This window comes from Lissotriton helveticus, chromosome 7 (genome assembly GCF_964261635.1).
Source record: "Lissotriton helveticus chromosome 7, aLisHel1.1, whole genome shotgun sequence".
Lineage (NCBI taxonomy): Eukaryota > Metazoa > Chordata > Amphibia > Caudata > Salamandridae > Lissotriton > Lissotriton helveticus.
The window spans coordinates 49,317,301-49,332,778 of record NC_136068.1 but is presented as its reverse complement, the minus strand read 5'-3'; the positions used below and the strand labels follow the sequence as shown (position 1 = coordinate 49,332,778).

General features: G+C 44.5%; 1 protein-coding gene across 1 annotated transcript in view; it reads left to right on the top strand.

Annotated features, from left to right (window-relative positions):
• LOC144767998 (alpha-2-macroglobulin-like) overlaps positions 1–15,478 on the top strand; it is a 237,548-nt gene that overhangs the window by 204,063 nt on the left and 18,007 nt on the right. Inside the window, exons 32-35 of the mRNA XM_078651389.1 lie at positions 6,347–6,437; positions 10,164–10,232; positions 12,569–12,671; positions 14,058–14,099. Coding sequence (XP_078507515.1) covers positions 6,347–6,437; positions 10,164–10,232; positions 12,569–12,671; positions 14,058–14,099 — 305 coding nt within the window. The remainder of the gene's footprint in view (positions 1–6,346; positions 6,438–10,163; positions 10,233–12,568; positions 12,672–14,057; positions 14,100–15,478) is intronic.

Below are 15,478 nucleotides of genomic sequence, written 5' to 3'. Positions count from 1 at the left end.
GAGCATGCAATAGCTCTAGCTGTTGATGTCAGTCTGTTCCCGATCCGTTTTAAATGTGACAACTATGTTAAGTTATAAGTCAAAAGTTAGTCATAAGTATACTGATGTGACCGTTCAACGATTACAGTGATGCACAGGGCCTTTTCTGTTAATTGTTGAACAAACACAGCAACAGCTGTGATAAGAGGTGGAGGTCAGTCCCTGGTTCTTTCTGAGCTCAAGCAAGCTGTTTTTCCTTGATCAGCCGAGCCAGTGTGACCCTAGCACTAAGCAGAATTCTCCTTACTTCCTTACGAGGCTCTAATTGCACTGTGAGACACGGGAGGAGGACATCAAAAGGTTCATGTGTGCCCCGGTCCACAGCCGCGACCTCTTTTTTCCCCTATCCAATCCACACATTCTGAAGGGACAGGGAACAGAGAGAGTTGGAGGATGTGGATCAGGACATTGTAATGTTGGAAGCAGTGGGCCTGTACCAGTGTTTATAGACTGCCATTGCTCCATTATCTTTAAAGGAGCTCTCAACATTCCAGTCTTCTAATATAGGAGGGTTGTTACTCACCTTCTGTTGGAATTGTTCTAGCATGAACATGGCACCTATGGTATTTTTCTGGAGTAAAACCCCAAGAGTGCAGAAGAATTAAGGTCTGACCTTCTACGGCAATATCCTAGCAGAGTACGTGTCCAATCTGTCCCCCTCTATGGTAGCATGTTATAGACAAAGAATGAGAGAGGCACCCCCCTGGCATCTCTATGCAAACAGTGCGACCACTCTGTCCTCTCTATGGTAGCACTTCATAGACAAAGAATGAGAGAGGCACCCCGCTGAAATACCTTTGCAGACAATGTGGCCACACTGTCCTCTCTATGGTAGCACATCATAGATAAAGAATGAGAGAAGCATCCCACTGACACACCTTTCCAGACAGTGTGATCACTCTGTCCCTCTCTATGGTAGCATGTCATAGACAAAGAATGAGAGAGGCACACCGCTGGCATCTCTTCGTAGACGGTGTGGTTACTATGTCCCTCTCTATGGTAGCATGTCATAGACAAAGAATGAGAGAGGCACACCTCTGGCATCTCTTTGTAGACAGTGTGGCCACTCTGTCCCTCTCTATGGTAGCATGTCATAGATAAAGAATGAGAGAGGCACCCCACTGGTATCTCTTTGCAGACAGTGCAACCCCTCTGCCCGTCTCTATGGCAGCGTCAAAGGAGGTGAGAGACACCCCTAGCACATCGTAGCAGAGCGTATGTTAATGTTAATGTTGACTGGGATTTATAGAGCGCATATTCACCGACAGGTCTCTAAGCGCTATGAGAGAGAGCCTAAACTTTACCACATCAGCATGTACATACACTGAACTTGGCCTAGATTGGGCTCGAGGCTTCAGTAAAAAGAAGCGTCTAAAGTTTTTTCATGAATCGAAGAAGGGTGAGTTCCCTACGAAGGCTTTCCGGCAGCCTGGTCCAGAGCTGCAGGATTATTACGGAAAAAGATCTGCCCCCTTTGAAGGATGTATTGAAGTGGGGGCAGGTTCAAAGGTCAGTTTTAGATGATCGAAGGGTACACCCTGGCACATAGTTTGTGAGGAGCTCCTTAATGTAGGCTGGGGCCTTGCCATGGATGGCTTTGTGGGCTATGCAGAGACCTTTGAACCTGGCTCTCGATCGGGAGCCAGTGTAGCTGCTGCAATAGGGGGGTGGTATGGGCACTCCTTGGGAGCCTGAAGATTAGTGTAGCAGCGGTGTTCATGGCCACTTGGAGTTTTGGTAACAACTTCTCAGGGAGGCCAAGATACAGAGAGATGCCATAATCCAACCTTGCCATAATCATTGCCGACATGGCCATCCGTAGAGCAGTGACTGAGAGAAGGGGTGCAAGTCCCCGCAGCTGTCTCAGTAAGCTCACACGTGTCCCTGCCTCGGTAGATACCTGGTTCAACATGGATAGCTTGGCATCTCTTTTTATGGCAAGATTTTTTATGACCGGCTCTGGCGTGAGAGTGGTACCTAACTCTCGTGGCAAGAAAAGGTCTATCCATGGGTTGTTTCCAGTGGTACAGGCCAGTACCGGGGTTTTGTCAGGATTAATTTTGAGTGAGTGGGCTGTCACCCAATTGACTGTGTACCTAAGTATGTTTTGCATATATGCGTAGGCCAAGGGGAATCCGGATGATAATGTGCATGTCATCAGCTTAATTGAAAACTTGGCACTCCATGCGGGCCAAAGCCACCACCAGAGGCTGTAGGTAGATGTTGAAAAGGAGGGGGGACAGGGCTGATCCCTGAGGGACACCGCACGTTAGGGCGTCAATGTTGGACACCCGGTCAGCCTCACTCCTTACCCCACGTGTATTCAAATGTGATTATATTCAGTCTTACAATATTCTGTGATATCTAATGACTGTACAAAATACTGGAAAAGAGAGGAAATATATTACAGTGAAATCTAATGAACTAAAACTGAGGTTTAAGTCTGATGAAACGAGCGATAGAAACCCCCTAAACAGCGCATCTCGCTGCAACAAATACTTGGCAGAATCACTTGCCTGCCGCCATTGACGGCGAGGACACGAGGCCACGCCTACCCTAGGCCACGCCCACCGCCCAACATAGTATAAAACACCGCTCGCAGCGCCACGGAAACAGAACTTGATCACTCCTGAGGCGGAAAGCCGGGAGTCCACCTTTTTAAAATATTGTATTTTCTGTGTCACCTTTTGTTGAAATAATTGTTTTTAAAGCCTCACTCACTTGCCTGGCTCCTCCAGAAACGAGCGATAGAAACCCCCTAAACAGCGCATCTCGCTGCAACAAATACTTGGCAGAATCACTTGCCTGCCGCCATTGACGGCGAGGACACGAGGCCACGCCTACCCTAGGCCACGCCCACCGCCCCTTTCCTCCCCCCTAAAAGATGTGCAATCACCGGACGCGCAGCGGACGGGCGCAGCGGGCGCGCCGTCAGCGCGCCGAAGGCGCGCCAAAGGCAAGCCCGTCTGCGCCCGTCATCGCCAAGTCATCGCCTCTCGCCAGACCCCCTGGCCTTATTCCGTCACCGCCCCTTGCATACGACAGTGAGACACTCTATAGCTGGAACCCCGGAAGAAATTGCGCTAACATTACAGGTAAGCTCGGCTTCACCTGCCTACAATGCCAAACCTGCAATTTCTCCACTACTAAACCCCACGCCATTCGACAGCTCTTAGGTCCGGACAAAACCACCTCCATTACGATACTTCACATCAATGTAAGATCATTAGCCAAACATCACCTTGAGGTTAATACCCTAATCCTGGATGAAAATCCAGATATCCTCTTCCTCTGTGAAACATGGCTTCGCGATGGCACCTCCACCATTCCCAACCTTATGCTACCAGACGACTATTTGATGTCGGCCATCAACAGAGGGAGAAGAGGAGGCGGTCTCGCTATAATCTACAAAAAACCGCTCTCCTGTTCTTTTGTTAAGGAAGATTTGTCAGACTCCGAAAGCGCCCTCTTCAAAATCACCATAAACCCTAACTTTACCGTGTCGGGTCTCTACATCTACCGCCCACCTGGCCCCTCTTCAAAATTCATTGAGGCCCTCCTTGAGTCAACAACTTCTCTAATAACCAAAAGCCCCAATTTTACCATTCTGGGAGACCTTAATCTTCATTTTGATCTACTTAATGACCCTACGATCAAAACACTCCTTGCAGACCTCTCCGCACTACAACTCAACCCTCTCATCTCCACTCCAACTCACCTAGCTGGCCACATCCTAGACCCAGTTTTTTCAAATTTAGAAGAACTCACCTCAGAGCCACCCCTTCCTATGGGATGGACAGATCACTCCCTTATTAAAATGACCATTCCGGTCAATAAAAGCAGGCTCAAGACGGCATCGACCAGCCGCCTAAAAAGACCATGGCATAAACTGTCTCAAGAGGACTTTCACAAGACCCTAGGGGATTTCTACCTTGACAACAACTCTGACATCAACGCCAACTATAGCACGTTTCACGAGTGGATTACGGGTGGACTAGACAGTCTTATCCCAGCAAAATGGACAAAAGGTCGTAACTCTCCATCCAACCCCTGGTACAACGACACACTCAAAAATCTACGGAAAGAGTGCAAAAAGGCAGAACGCCTCTGGCGTAGGGAATACAACAAAGAAGACAAAGCTAAATACCTTCTGTTACAGAAAACCTATCACAAAGCCATCCGTGCTGCACGGACCGCTTTCTACGCCAACAAAATCGAATCTAGTCCCACTCCCGCTAAAGAAATCTTCAAACTGGTACAAGAACTGCAGAGCAGCAAAACACCCCTCCCTACTATTTCCTCCGAGCAACAATGTGAAGAACTTGCCAGGTTCTTCGTTGACAAGGTACGGAAAATTTACACCTCCTTCCCCCAACACGACCCTAGTACCATCAGCAATCCTTCAGTTTCTCCTAGCTACTCGACCTTGACCTACATCCCAGAAATCTCCAAAGACATCCTCATCAGACTATGTAATAGAGTCAAATCTGGCTCCCCCGCAGACCCCATGCGCCCGGCTCAATTCCTGGAGTCACTCAACTTCTTCCTACCAGCGCTAACCGCCATCCTGAACCTCTCCTTCACTTCAGCGTGTGTACCATCTGCCTGGAAGCAAGCGTGGGTTTCGCCTATCATCAAGAAACCCACCCTAGATCCATCTAAACCGGAGAATTTTCGTCCAATCTCCCTGCTCCCATGGCTATCCAAACTCGCTGAAGCGCATGTTAACAGCACTCTATCCCAGCACATGGTCAAAAACAACATTCTGGACCCATCACAAAATGGGTTCAGACCAGGCCATAGCACTGAGTCTGCTCTCTTAGCCACCACAGAGCACCTCCGTACGATCTTAGATGCCGGTCAAAGTGCTGCGCTGATCCTTCTGGATCTCAGCGCGGCATTTGACACGGTATCCCATGTCATCCTTCTTAAACGTCTGGAGACCTTTGGAGTAACCGGTCATGCCTTGGAGTGGCTTAGATCCTTCCTCGAGAACAGGTCTTTTCGAGTTTCTGCCCCCCCCTTTCTATCTAAGCCCCACCCTATTGAACAGGGAGTCCCGCAGGGCTCTGCGTTAAGCCCCTCTCTTTTTAATCTTTATGTTCAGCCTCTGGCGGCAGTGGCCAAAGAATGGGGCTTGACATTAGTATCGTACGCTGACGATACACAACTGGCCATCGCTCTCTCAGATGGTCCTTCCAACTTTTCCTCTAATTTCAAAAACGGACTCTCTGCGGTCGCCCAATGGATGACAACGAACTGTTTACAACTTAATGGCGGAAAAACAGAGGTGCTCCTCCTTGGCAAAAACACCAGCCTTTGGAACGAGCACCGGTGGCCGTCCTCCCTCGGTACCATCCCTCCCCCCAAGACTCTAGTGAAAAACTTAGGTGTCTGGATGGACGACTCACTCAACTTTCGAGCCCACACCAAAAAAGTTGCCGGCACCTGTATTGGCCTACTGAGAAGCCTCAGCCACATACTAGGCTTCTTTGACGCAAAGACCCGCCAACTCATCATCCAAGCCACCATCCTCTCGCGCCTAGACTATGCCAATGTGCTCCTTCTTGGTGCCAACAAATGTGAGTTAGCACGACTCCAACGCGTGCAGAACTCTGCGGCTAGAACTCTGGTCGGCCTCCCCCGCAGATGCTCAGCCAGAACGACCATCAGAAAACTGCACTGGCTCCCTGTAGACTCCAGAATCAAGTTCAAGACCCTCATCATGACCTTCAAAATCCTCAAACTCAACACCCCCCCTCTGCTTCAACCCCTTCTTACTCCCTACGCGCCGTCACGGAACCTAAGGTCGTCCAACCAAAACCTTCTATGCGTCCCACGCATAAAACTCTGTCGCATGGGCGGCCGCTCCTTTAGGTTCCTGGGAGCCAAGATGTGGAATGAACTACCACATCACATTCGCTCGATAGACAACTTATCAGCTTTCCGGAAAGCAGTGAAAACTTTTCTATTCCCTTGCCTGTAATCCTTCCTCTATCCATGGACTCTCCACGCTTAGGATCTGATCCGGGTTCCAGCGCCGGGACGCCTCATTGCCGGGGCAGCTGTAGCGCTTTACCAAAACAATAAGATAAGATAAGATGGCCTTCAAATATCTTTTACAAAACATGATCAGTAAATGCCAGTGACTTTGAAGGGATTCTGTCCAATACTGTTCTTGGTTATTTGCTGTCACAGCAATAGACGCACCTCTTCTTTTCCACTGTATGAGTTGCCTGATCTGTCTGCTATGCTGTCAATGTCCCTTCTGCAGTAAAACCCCTCTCACTTTCAATGTTCCTTCCAGTTACATCGGTAGACGTCCATCCTCAAATATGGCTGTCGTGGATGTGAAAATGCCCTCTGGCTTCATCCCTGTAAAGTCTACAGTGAAAAAGGTAACCTTTCAATACCAGTTCAATGTTCACTATTTCTTTTAATAATGGTTTGTAGAGTCTTTTGTGGTTATGAGTGCAGCATCACTGCATTCCAAAACATGAATGTATAGGGAGTCTTTTAAGTTGGCATCATTATCTGATCATTCCAGGGGCAGATACTGTGTTTGCATATCCACACACTTCTTGGCAAGGTGCTGTATTATTATACAAGGTTTCCTGTTTTCTGGTATGTTGAATGACCAACTTTCCAGTTCTTTCATGTTCCTGTGTTTAAACCTGGCTTCAGCATCTGTAGGTTTCAGTCACTGTTATTACATTGTGGTTCTTAATTAGCTTTGATTCCTCCTCGGATATTGATGTAAGGTTCCTCACTCAGTTGAGAATCATGTTTATTTATTAGCTAAGTTTGCATATTTGTATGACCTGAAATATTGTTACAGCATTAGGGCATCTGGAGAGATGGCTGGGCAAGGACAGAGGGTACAGTAAATGTACTTAGAGTTCAGAGAGGTACTTTAGAGGGTGTGTGGAAGAGTCTAAGGATTAACACCAGGACTTTAAATTGGCTTCTTGCTTTGGCTGAAAGCCAATAGAGAGCATTCAAAACAAGTAAACACCACTCAAGCTAGCAGCTTTTTTACCTATAAAATTCTAAAGAGTTTGTGTTGTCGTTTTTAGACTAGGAAATAATTGATGCTCTTGAGCACAGTTTGGGATCAACTGAATGAGATGCGGATATCTTAATCAGAAAAGTGGTCCTTCATGTTGCAAATCCACTTTAATATGAAGTTGTCCATTTGAAAAGATACAAATGATGCATGACTTTGGGGGGGTGGGGGGAAAGCACAAGCAAATGCAGATCCAATCTTTTTACCCTTACTTGAGGGGATAATGTTGAGTCACAAGATCACATGTATGTGGCAGGATGTGCAGAAATTGATTAGATCTATAGCAGAACTCAAGTTTGAGAGTTTAGGCAAAGTAGCTTCTCATATTGATCCATAATGAAGATAGGGCCCGATTCACAGAACTAATCTGAGACAAAATCCTAAACTTAGTACTTTTGGTATTCACAGAAGGCATTTAGTAGTATTAAAGTTGTGATTTTGTCTTAAGTCTGTCTTAAGTCTGTCTTAAGTTTGTCTTAAGTTTGTCTTAAGTCTGCCTTAAGTCTGTCTTAAGATTGTCTTAAGTTAAACTTATGACAAAATACTAACTTTACAACTACTAAATGCATTCTGTGAATACCAAAAGTAGTAAGTTTAGGATTTTGTCTCAGATTAGTTCTGTGAATCAGGCCCATAGTGCACAAACCACGGGGGTTACTCTAACCTCAGATTGGTGACAGTGTTAACTGTGGTTACATTTATATGGCGCATACTACCCCTGATGAGGCGTTGAATCGCTTTATGGCGAGTAGCCCGTTGCTCCGGAACCCAAGGTTAGTGGTTAATTCACTGTTATTGTTGGTTATTGGAATTAATCATGTGATCTTAAGAAACAAGCATTTACATTTACTCCAGTTTCTTTGTGATATATTAATACCAGGTAGGTGTGATCATTGGTGGGGGGCTATGTAGTTTCAGGTGAATTATTGGTGAGATTGATGGGCTGGTGGTGATTAGCTAACTTTCGATTACAGGGAGAGAGTTTTGAAGAGAAATGGCTGTGATCTATGAAATGAGGTATCAGCCGGTTACAGAATTAGAACAAGAAGGATTGAGGGAAGCAGGAGGGAGACTAAGGAGGGACTAAACTCAAATTTTCATGCAGAGTTTTAGGAGTGTAGGGGGGAAGCCTTTCTGAGATATCAGGCAGTTTGAGAATGTAAGCTGCAGAAAGAAACAATATTATACATAGGGGTCCATATCCGGTTCAGACAGCTTAAATATGTGACCCCCGAATGTACACATCATCTAATCATTAAGAGACCTAGTGGCAAGGACTAAGGTGCTAATTACGATGGCAGAGAGACCTTCAAAGCCGGCACAGTGGTGGCGGTCTTATCGCCATCTGGCTCCCATTTCCCCCGCCACATTAAGATGGCGGGGGAATATTGCCACAAGCCTGGCAGGCCCAAAGAGGACTGGCCATGCTTCCGAAGCAGGCAATCGTTGTGATTGCCTGGTGGAGCGGATCTGACCGGGGGCATGGTGGAGGTGCCTGACAGGCACCGCCCCCCCCATCACAATGCTGGCATCAGCAACCCTTTCAATGGCGGACAGAACCGCCATGGAAAGGCTGGCGGAGGCTAGCTTAAGGGGGCCTGTTATGGGCCCCCTGGGGGGGGCAGTTGTGCACTGGGGGGTACCCATGTGGCAGGCATCTAGTGGTGCCTGTCACGTTGTGCATGGAAATGCACAACATGGCCATTTAAGATTGCGGCGGGTGCTGCAGCCAACAGCACCTGTCGCAATGTTAAATTGCCAGATGCAACTGCCGCGGTGGCGGTTGAATCATAATTAGGGGTTCAGGACCGCCACATGACAGGCAGGCAATCCCAATCCCGCTACAATGGCGCCCGCCATCAAAATCAGCCCCAAAGAGTGACAAACAATGTTGTGGATTCACATCTCAATCCAGATTTGACATGCAGAGATTTGATCCATGACAACTTCCCAGGGTCAGGTAAGATGCTCTGTCTGATGCTTAGCTCGTCATGGAATACCATAATACACTGGGCACCACGCACACTTAATAGTGCGTAATATGGTACTCCATGAGGAGCTTTTAGGAGGCAGGTAGCTGTGCAGGCACTTGAAGAGCAAGTAAGGCAATATCTCATCTTCAATTTCATATGGTGTCACTTTCACTGTCACCTTTCATGTCTTTTTTTGCATTTGTTTCTAATTGCTCCCGTGTTCGTGTTTTGCAAATATGATATTGATGATAATATTTTTGTTCTCTTTAAGATGTTAACATCTTATTTTCCAGTGTGCTGTTATGCCTGTACCTAAGATAGTAGAAGCTGAATGGCGTTCACCCAAGTGTCACATCTTGCTTTAAAATGCATGCAATTTGATAGTCGGTCTTTGGAATGGTGCATATTTTTAGGTCTCTTTCTATGCTATCCTATGATACATGTGGGCTCTGATATATTAATTATAGACCATAGAACCTCAAAATCTGAATTTGAATGCTGAGTTTCCCATGCCATCATAAGTGGGTGATCTTGGCACACCATTCTGAATCCCAGATCCTCAGATGCTCTGTATCAAAAAATTGGGTTACATCATAATAAGCCAACATATGATCAGTAATCAAATCCAATATGCCCACCCTTGAGTTAGTAACAATAATTATAAGTAACTAAAGAATCTCATAATGTTCTCTGTGTGGTCATGTTTTTTCTTGTTATAGATTTGGAGTTCATATTTGTCATATATTGCAACCCCTGTTCCAACCTTACCAGACCCCGAGGACCTTAAGGTCCAGCAGTAGAAATCTTCTCATGGTACCCAAGATAAAAAGAACCCGTTCAGGTGGCAGACGATTCTCCCTACAAACAGCAACATTTTGGAACCAGCTTCCTGACTCCTTGCGGCTGGAAGCGAATCATCTAAAGTTTAGAAAGCTGCTGAAAACATTTTTGTTCTCATAAGCCGTTGAGGACTGTCTAGGTTTATCTGAAGCGCTGGGATGCTCACGGGTAGCCATGCGCTATACAAATGCTTTGTCATTCATTCATTCATTCACCAATTTTCCTTCTATACTACTTCCTTCTAGCTGAACACGGTGCCGGACATTGGACGGACAGAGGTCCACCCTAACAATGCCATTATTTACCTGGAACATGTAAGTATTTTTCAGTTCTGTGCCCTAGAGGTGGGTAACCAGGAGTATATATTCACATTTTAGTGTCAAGAGGGCACATAAGTAGGTAGCCACCAAACCTTGTTGCCTTTAAATTTCTGAAAACTATTCTACAAAAGCATTACTGTTAATAACCCACATGAAACCAGTAGAAAAAAATATAGCAGCCCCTTCAGGCCCTGAGGGGCGGTCTGCAGTACCACCAGCTTAGCTGTGGACATGGCTAGATTTCCCTTGTGGAGGACCACCCACCAAATTTAGTGTTCCCTGCCTGCTCACTAGGGGGCAGATGTATCAAGATAGCCATTTGCGATTTCTAAATAGCGATTTTTAAGGAATCGCTATTTAGAAATCGCAAAATGGTATGTATTAAAAAAATCGCTATTTTTTAGCGAATTCTTAATCTTCCTTATTTGCGAATTCGCAATTTGTGAATTCGCAATTAAGGAATAATTTCCCATTCATTCCTATGGGCCAGGAGGCCCATAGGAATGATTGTGAAGTAATTCTTAAATCGCGAATTCGCAATTTGCTAATCGCAATTTGAGAATTATTTCAAGGGTGCAGGGGTGTCTCAAAGACACCCTGCTGCACCCCTGAAAGGTACATGTGTGTGAATATGGCGCACATACATGCCCTATGGGCATGTGTGTGCGTCACATGCCACCTTAAAAAATGGCAAATTGAGCTTTTTTAAAAGAATTCGCAAATTACCATCAACAACAAGTTGGTGGTAATTTGCGATTTCTTAACCAAAATTCGCAAATTGAAATTGCTACATACATAGCATTTAAGGAATCGCAAAAATGGCGATTCCTTAAATGCTATGGCAAAATAAGGAATCACAATTTTTTGCGATTCCTTAAATTGCGATTTTTTGATACATTTGAAAACATGCAAAACGGCCGTTTGCGATTCGCAAAGGCCGAAATTCAGCGAATTTCGGCTTTTGCAAGTCGCAAAAGGCTTGATACATCTGCCCCTAGGACTCTCTAAATCTATCAGTACAGCCGCTTGCAAGGTAGTTGCCCTGAAGGCAGAGAACTTTGCCAATAGGTGTCATATTTGTTTTGACCACTCTGCAAAGTGGGGAATTGTTTTTCAAAACAAATATATAATTTGTCCTGATTGAGACGTATCTTTATGAATTGGGACCATTAATAGTTTTCCAACATGGCAGGCTCAGGCAGGGCAATCTATTGACTCTAGCCCCTCCTGGGGTTGGGTGGCTATTACTTATACCTAGTGGCTTCCAAAGCCAGATACACATGAGGCACGGCTGTTCAAAACCCAACAGCTTAGACGCCTCTAAATTGGGTGGGTGTAGTACATGTTTTTGCAGATGGAGCATCTGCCATTTATTTATTGGATGCTGTGTGTTCACCAAACACTGAATTAACATCCTAAGAGTTTGATTTAGTCATATATTTGAACTTTAAGTGAATTGTTATTTTTATTTATTTTTCATGCACCCATTTGTCACTGGTACATTACTTTAGAAAACATACCACACTGCTCCTGTGCTTCTGTCACATCCTTACTGATTATCAGGGCTGTGTTCCATCATTAGAAAACTGATCAATTAGATTTCACCAAAACTTTATATTACAAGGTGAATATTTCTTAAAATCTAATGCAAGACTTTTTGCGGGCAAGAAATGAATGATCCTCTGTGAGCCACAATAGGTTCATAATAATTTACTTGCAGAACATACGTAAGTAACAACCACAGTGAATTTAATTTTGGCTTTATGAGCATCAAGAACAGTGTCAGGTGTTGCCTTTGCTATATTCAATTTGTCTCCCTATACTTTTTTTTTTGTTTTTGTTTTTTGTCCTCATAACCACCGTTTAGACCAGTGCAAAGAAGGAATCAACGGAAATAACTGACTCAGTTAAAAACTGGTAGGGACACATATCTTGAAGGCCATCTATCCCACAGTCTTCCACCGTAATCCGAAGAGGCACTAGATCCTAATCTGCCATCCCGCAGCAGATCTCGGAGTAGTTTTGGCAGCCATATAGGAGCCGGGCATGAACCGGATAGCAGCTGTTCCAATGGTGCTAAAGACAGAGAGCACCTTAGGAGATCAATATACTTTTAAACTCCCAAACCAAATAGTGGTTGTACATGACATCTGGCAGAGTAGCAAATCTAACTTCCTACACCACCCATTATAATTTCATCTATTTGGCTTCTGCTTTAGGTTAAAACATTTTCTGTAGTCACTGAAAAATCAAGATTCACAAAATGAAAATGAAACAAACTTAATCCAAAAGCAGTGATCTTATGCTGGTGTCCATTTTATCTTCTGTAGGTCTCCAATGCTACCATATCCTTTTGGTTCTCAGTTGAGCAAGACTTTGAAGTGAGACACAGAAAACCGGCTATGGTCACAGTAACTGATTACTATGAAACAGGTAGATTTCTATATTATTTCATTGGCTTGAGCTTTTGGGTACCATTAATCTCCTTTCATGTGGAAAGCAAGATGCTGAATGCATCAAGAGCTTGTTTTATGCAAATGACCTCCAGAAGAAAGTTAAAGATTGTTACCGGATGCAGGGATGGTTGACATTTAGAAACGCAATGCTAATTTACCAGTATGAAAAGCCCTTAGTCTCGGAACCTTCTGAAGGCAGGCTGTGACTGATTAAAGACTGTTTTGATTTCAAAGAAACTCTACGTGGCTTGGGGCATAATTTTCATGGAGCTGCCCACTCACTGTGTTGTGATGCAGTGTCTTCTTGACAAGACTCTAGTTATGATCACCTGACTCTCCCTGACGCATCATCACACAAAAGTTCCGGTGGATAGCTGTTCCGCTTGGGGGGTGCTTCTCTTGCAAGTTGTACCTTCTTAAATGTGAAGCCTAGGATCTAGAAAGGAAATACTTTCAAACAGGATCTAGAATCTTCCTAGAACAGTTTTTTCATAGTTGCCTTTCCTTAATTGCCCCACCTTTGTCTGCTAATCATTAATGTATATTTAGTACCTGTTATCCGTTTATTGATGAACCTTTAAAATGAGTGGTAATTTTATTTGCTTGCAAAGGGGATCTTTATGAAAGATCACCTGAGAGGTGGAATATCTGAGAAGACTGAAATATATTTGACAAACCAGTTACACAATAAAGCTTACAGATATTCAGCATTTCTGGACCTTTAAGGGAAGGAAAGGTGGCAGATCTCAAATGTATCGCATTAACGTAACGCAAAATGATGCCCCCTATCAGATTGTGAAGTGGTGCCTGAGTCTACCATATTTAAAAAATAGTTATTGGTCATGGGCTGAAAAGGGCCCCTTGAAAGGTTGGGAGGACTTTGCGGGTTAAGGGATCCCCTGAGCTACAGGGACCTGCTTTACACCCCTGAGTAAAAGGACTGGTGGATGCTCCCCCCTTTCTTGATAAAGCACCCTGACCTAAATGATGCCGCCTCTGAAATTAATTTTTTGGTGTCAAGGATTATGTTCTGGCCTTGAAAGATTAAATCAAAGTTACTTTCCATATGAATCAAAAAAATATGGCTTATTTTTCTATTATGTGGTAAAATGGGTGATCACACCAAAGCTAAATACAATATGGGATGTATACCTCCATAAAGTCCACATTATTTACGTAATGAAACGGATAATACATTGGGAGATCTGAATTGTGTCTGTTGCATTTCCAAGGTGCCAGGAAGTAGTGGGTGAAATTGCTGAAACTTCCTTTTGTACAGAAGCCCAACTTGCTGAATCAAGAAACAAAACTAAGCTTCTTTGCTAAACTATATGACCTGCTCTTTGTTTCCTTAATCTTTCAGATGAGTTTGCTGTGGAGGATTACAGTGCCCCCTGCAGTACAGGTATGCAATTGGATAAAGCCTGACACATTTTATGAGACCATGATGCTCTGGTTAGGTGTGTAATACTTCGATGATGTGAAGAACCGGGTTTTAGAACCCAGCGGCGCCAGGGGCACGCCCAAAGTCTTCGGGTTCACTTGTCTTAGAATACAGAGACACGGGATACTTCTGAGTGGCGTCAAATATCAAATTTATTGGCTGCAGCCAGTAACAGAAGTCCTAGAAATCATCACGGTATGAGTTCTCAGGAGACTGCTCAACTTTACAAAGCAAGTCATCCCTTTTTATGCCAAATATTATGCTTCAGGCAAACATACTTTGTTTACAGTTTAACCAATCACATGTTTCCACAATGAAAGTATTGCATGACGACAAACCCATTTTACAGTTGTCCGGCCCATAATCAATCATTAAACAAACCCAACATTCTTCTTTAGACAAGCCGGACAAACCCATAATAAAAAGAACCACAACCCATATCGTAAATAGACCATAAAAGAAGGAACAGAAACAGATAGAAGTAGGATAAAGCATGTTTGTGTGCAGTAAAACTTTATGATGTCCTGTGCTCTGATCCTTAATCTTGATCAGCTAAAGGGCAGGAACTGGTTTAACAAGGTCAGCTTCAGGCAACAGGGTCAGTTCACTCAGGTCAAACAGGAGTCAGCACGAACTCGAGCTAAGGTGTACATGTCCTTAAAAGACTAGTTCAGTCACAGTCATCGGCCTATGTGAGGGCAACCACAAAATGGCTGCCATACACAAAATGGAACCCACAGGTTCAGAATTCACAGAACCTCAGACCCTCCTTTTGCCCTTACATAGGCAATCACTCAGTCTGTATCTGAATCGATGTCAATATTCATCAGGTCATTTAGGTGCTGCTGGAGCATCATTCTATCGCTCTGTACTTTTCTCGAGACAGGCGGTCTCCTTACACACGTAGTAGCACAAAGGCCACATATGGCAGGACCACACTGTACACAAAGACAACACAGAAAAAGAATCGCTAAAGCCGTACCAATGACCATCAGAATCTTCCATCCCCAAGTGGATAACAGTCCCCAAAACCATCCAGTCAACGACCAATCTCCTTTGTCCACATGTATAGACTCGGAGATCTTATGCAGTCTGGAAATAGCCTCGTATACTGTAGGAGCATTATCTGGAATGAAAATGCAGCAACTCAATTGGATCACTTTACATACTCCACCTCGATCTGCAAGTATGACATCTAAAACCATACGGTTCTGTAATGTCATAAGACGATCCGCTTGAAGCTCAGCAGTCAAATTACTAAGGGCACCGGCAGTTTCATTTATGGTGCACTCAACCACTCTTGTCAATTGGCGAATGTTCCTACTGTTAACCATAGGTCC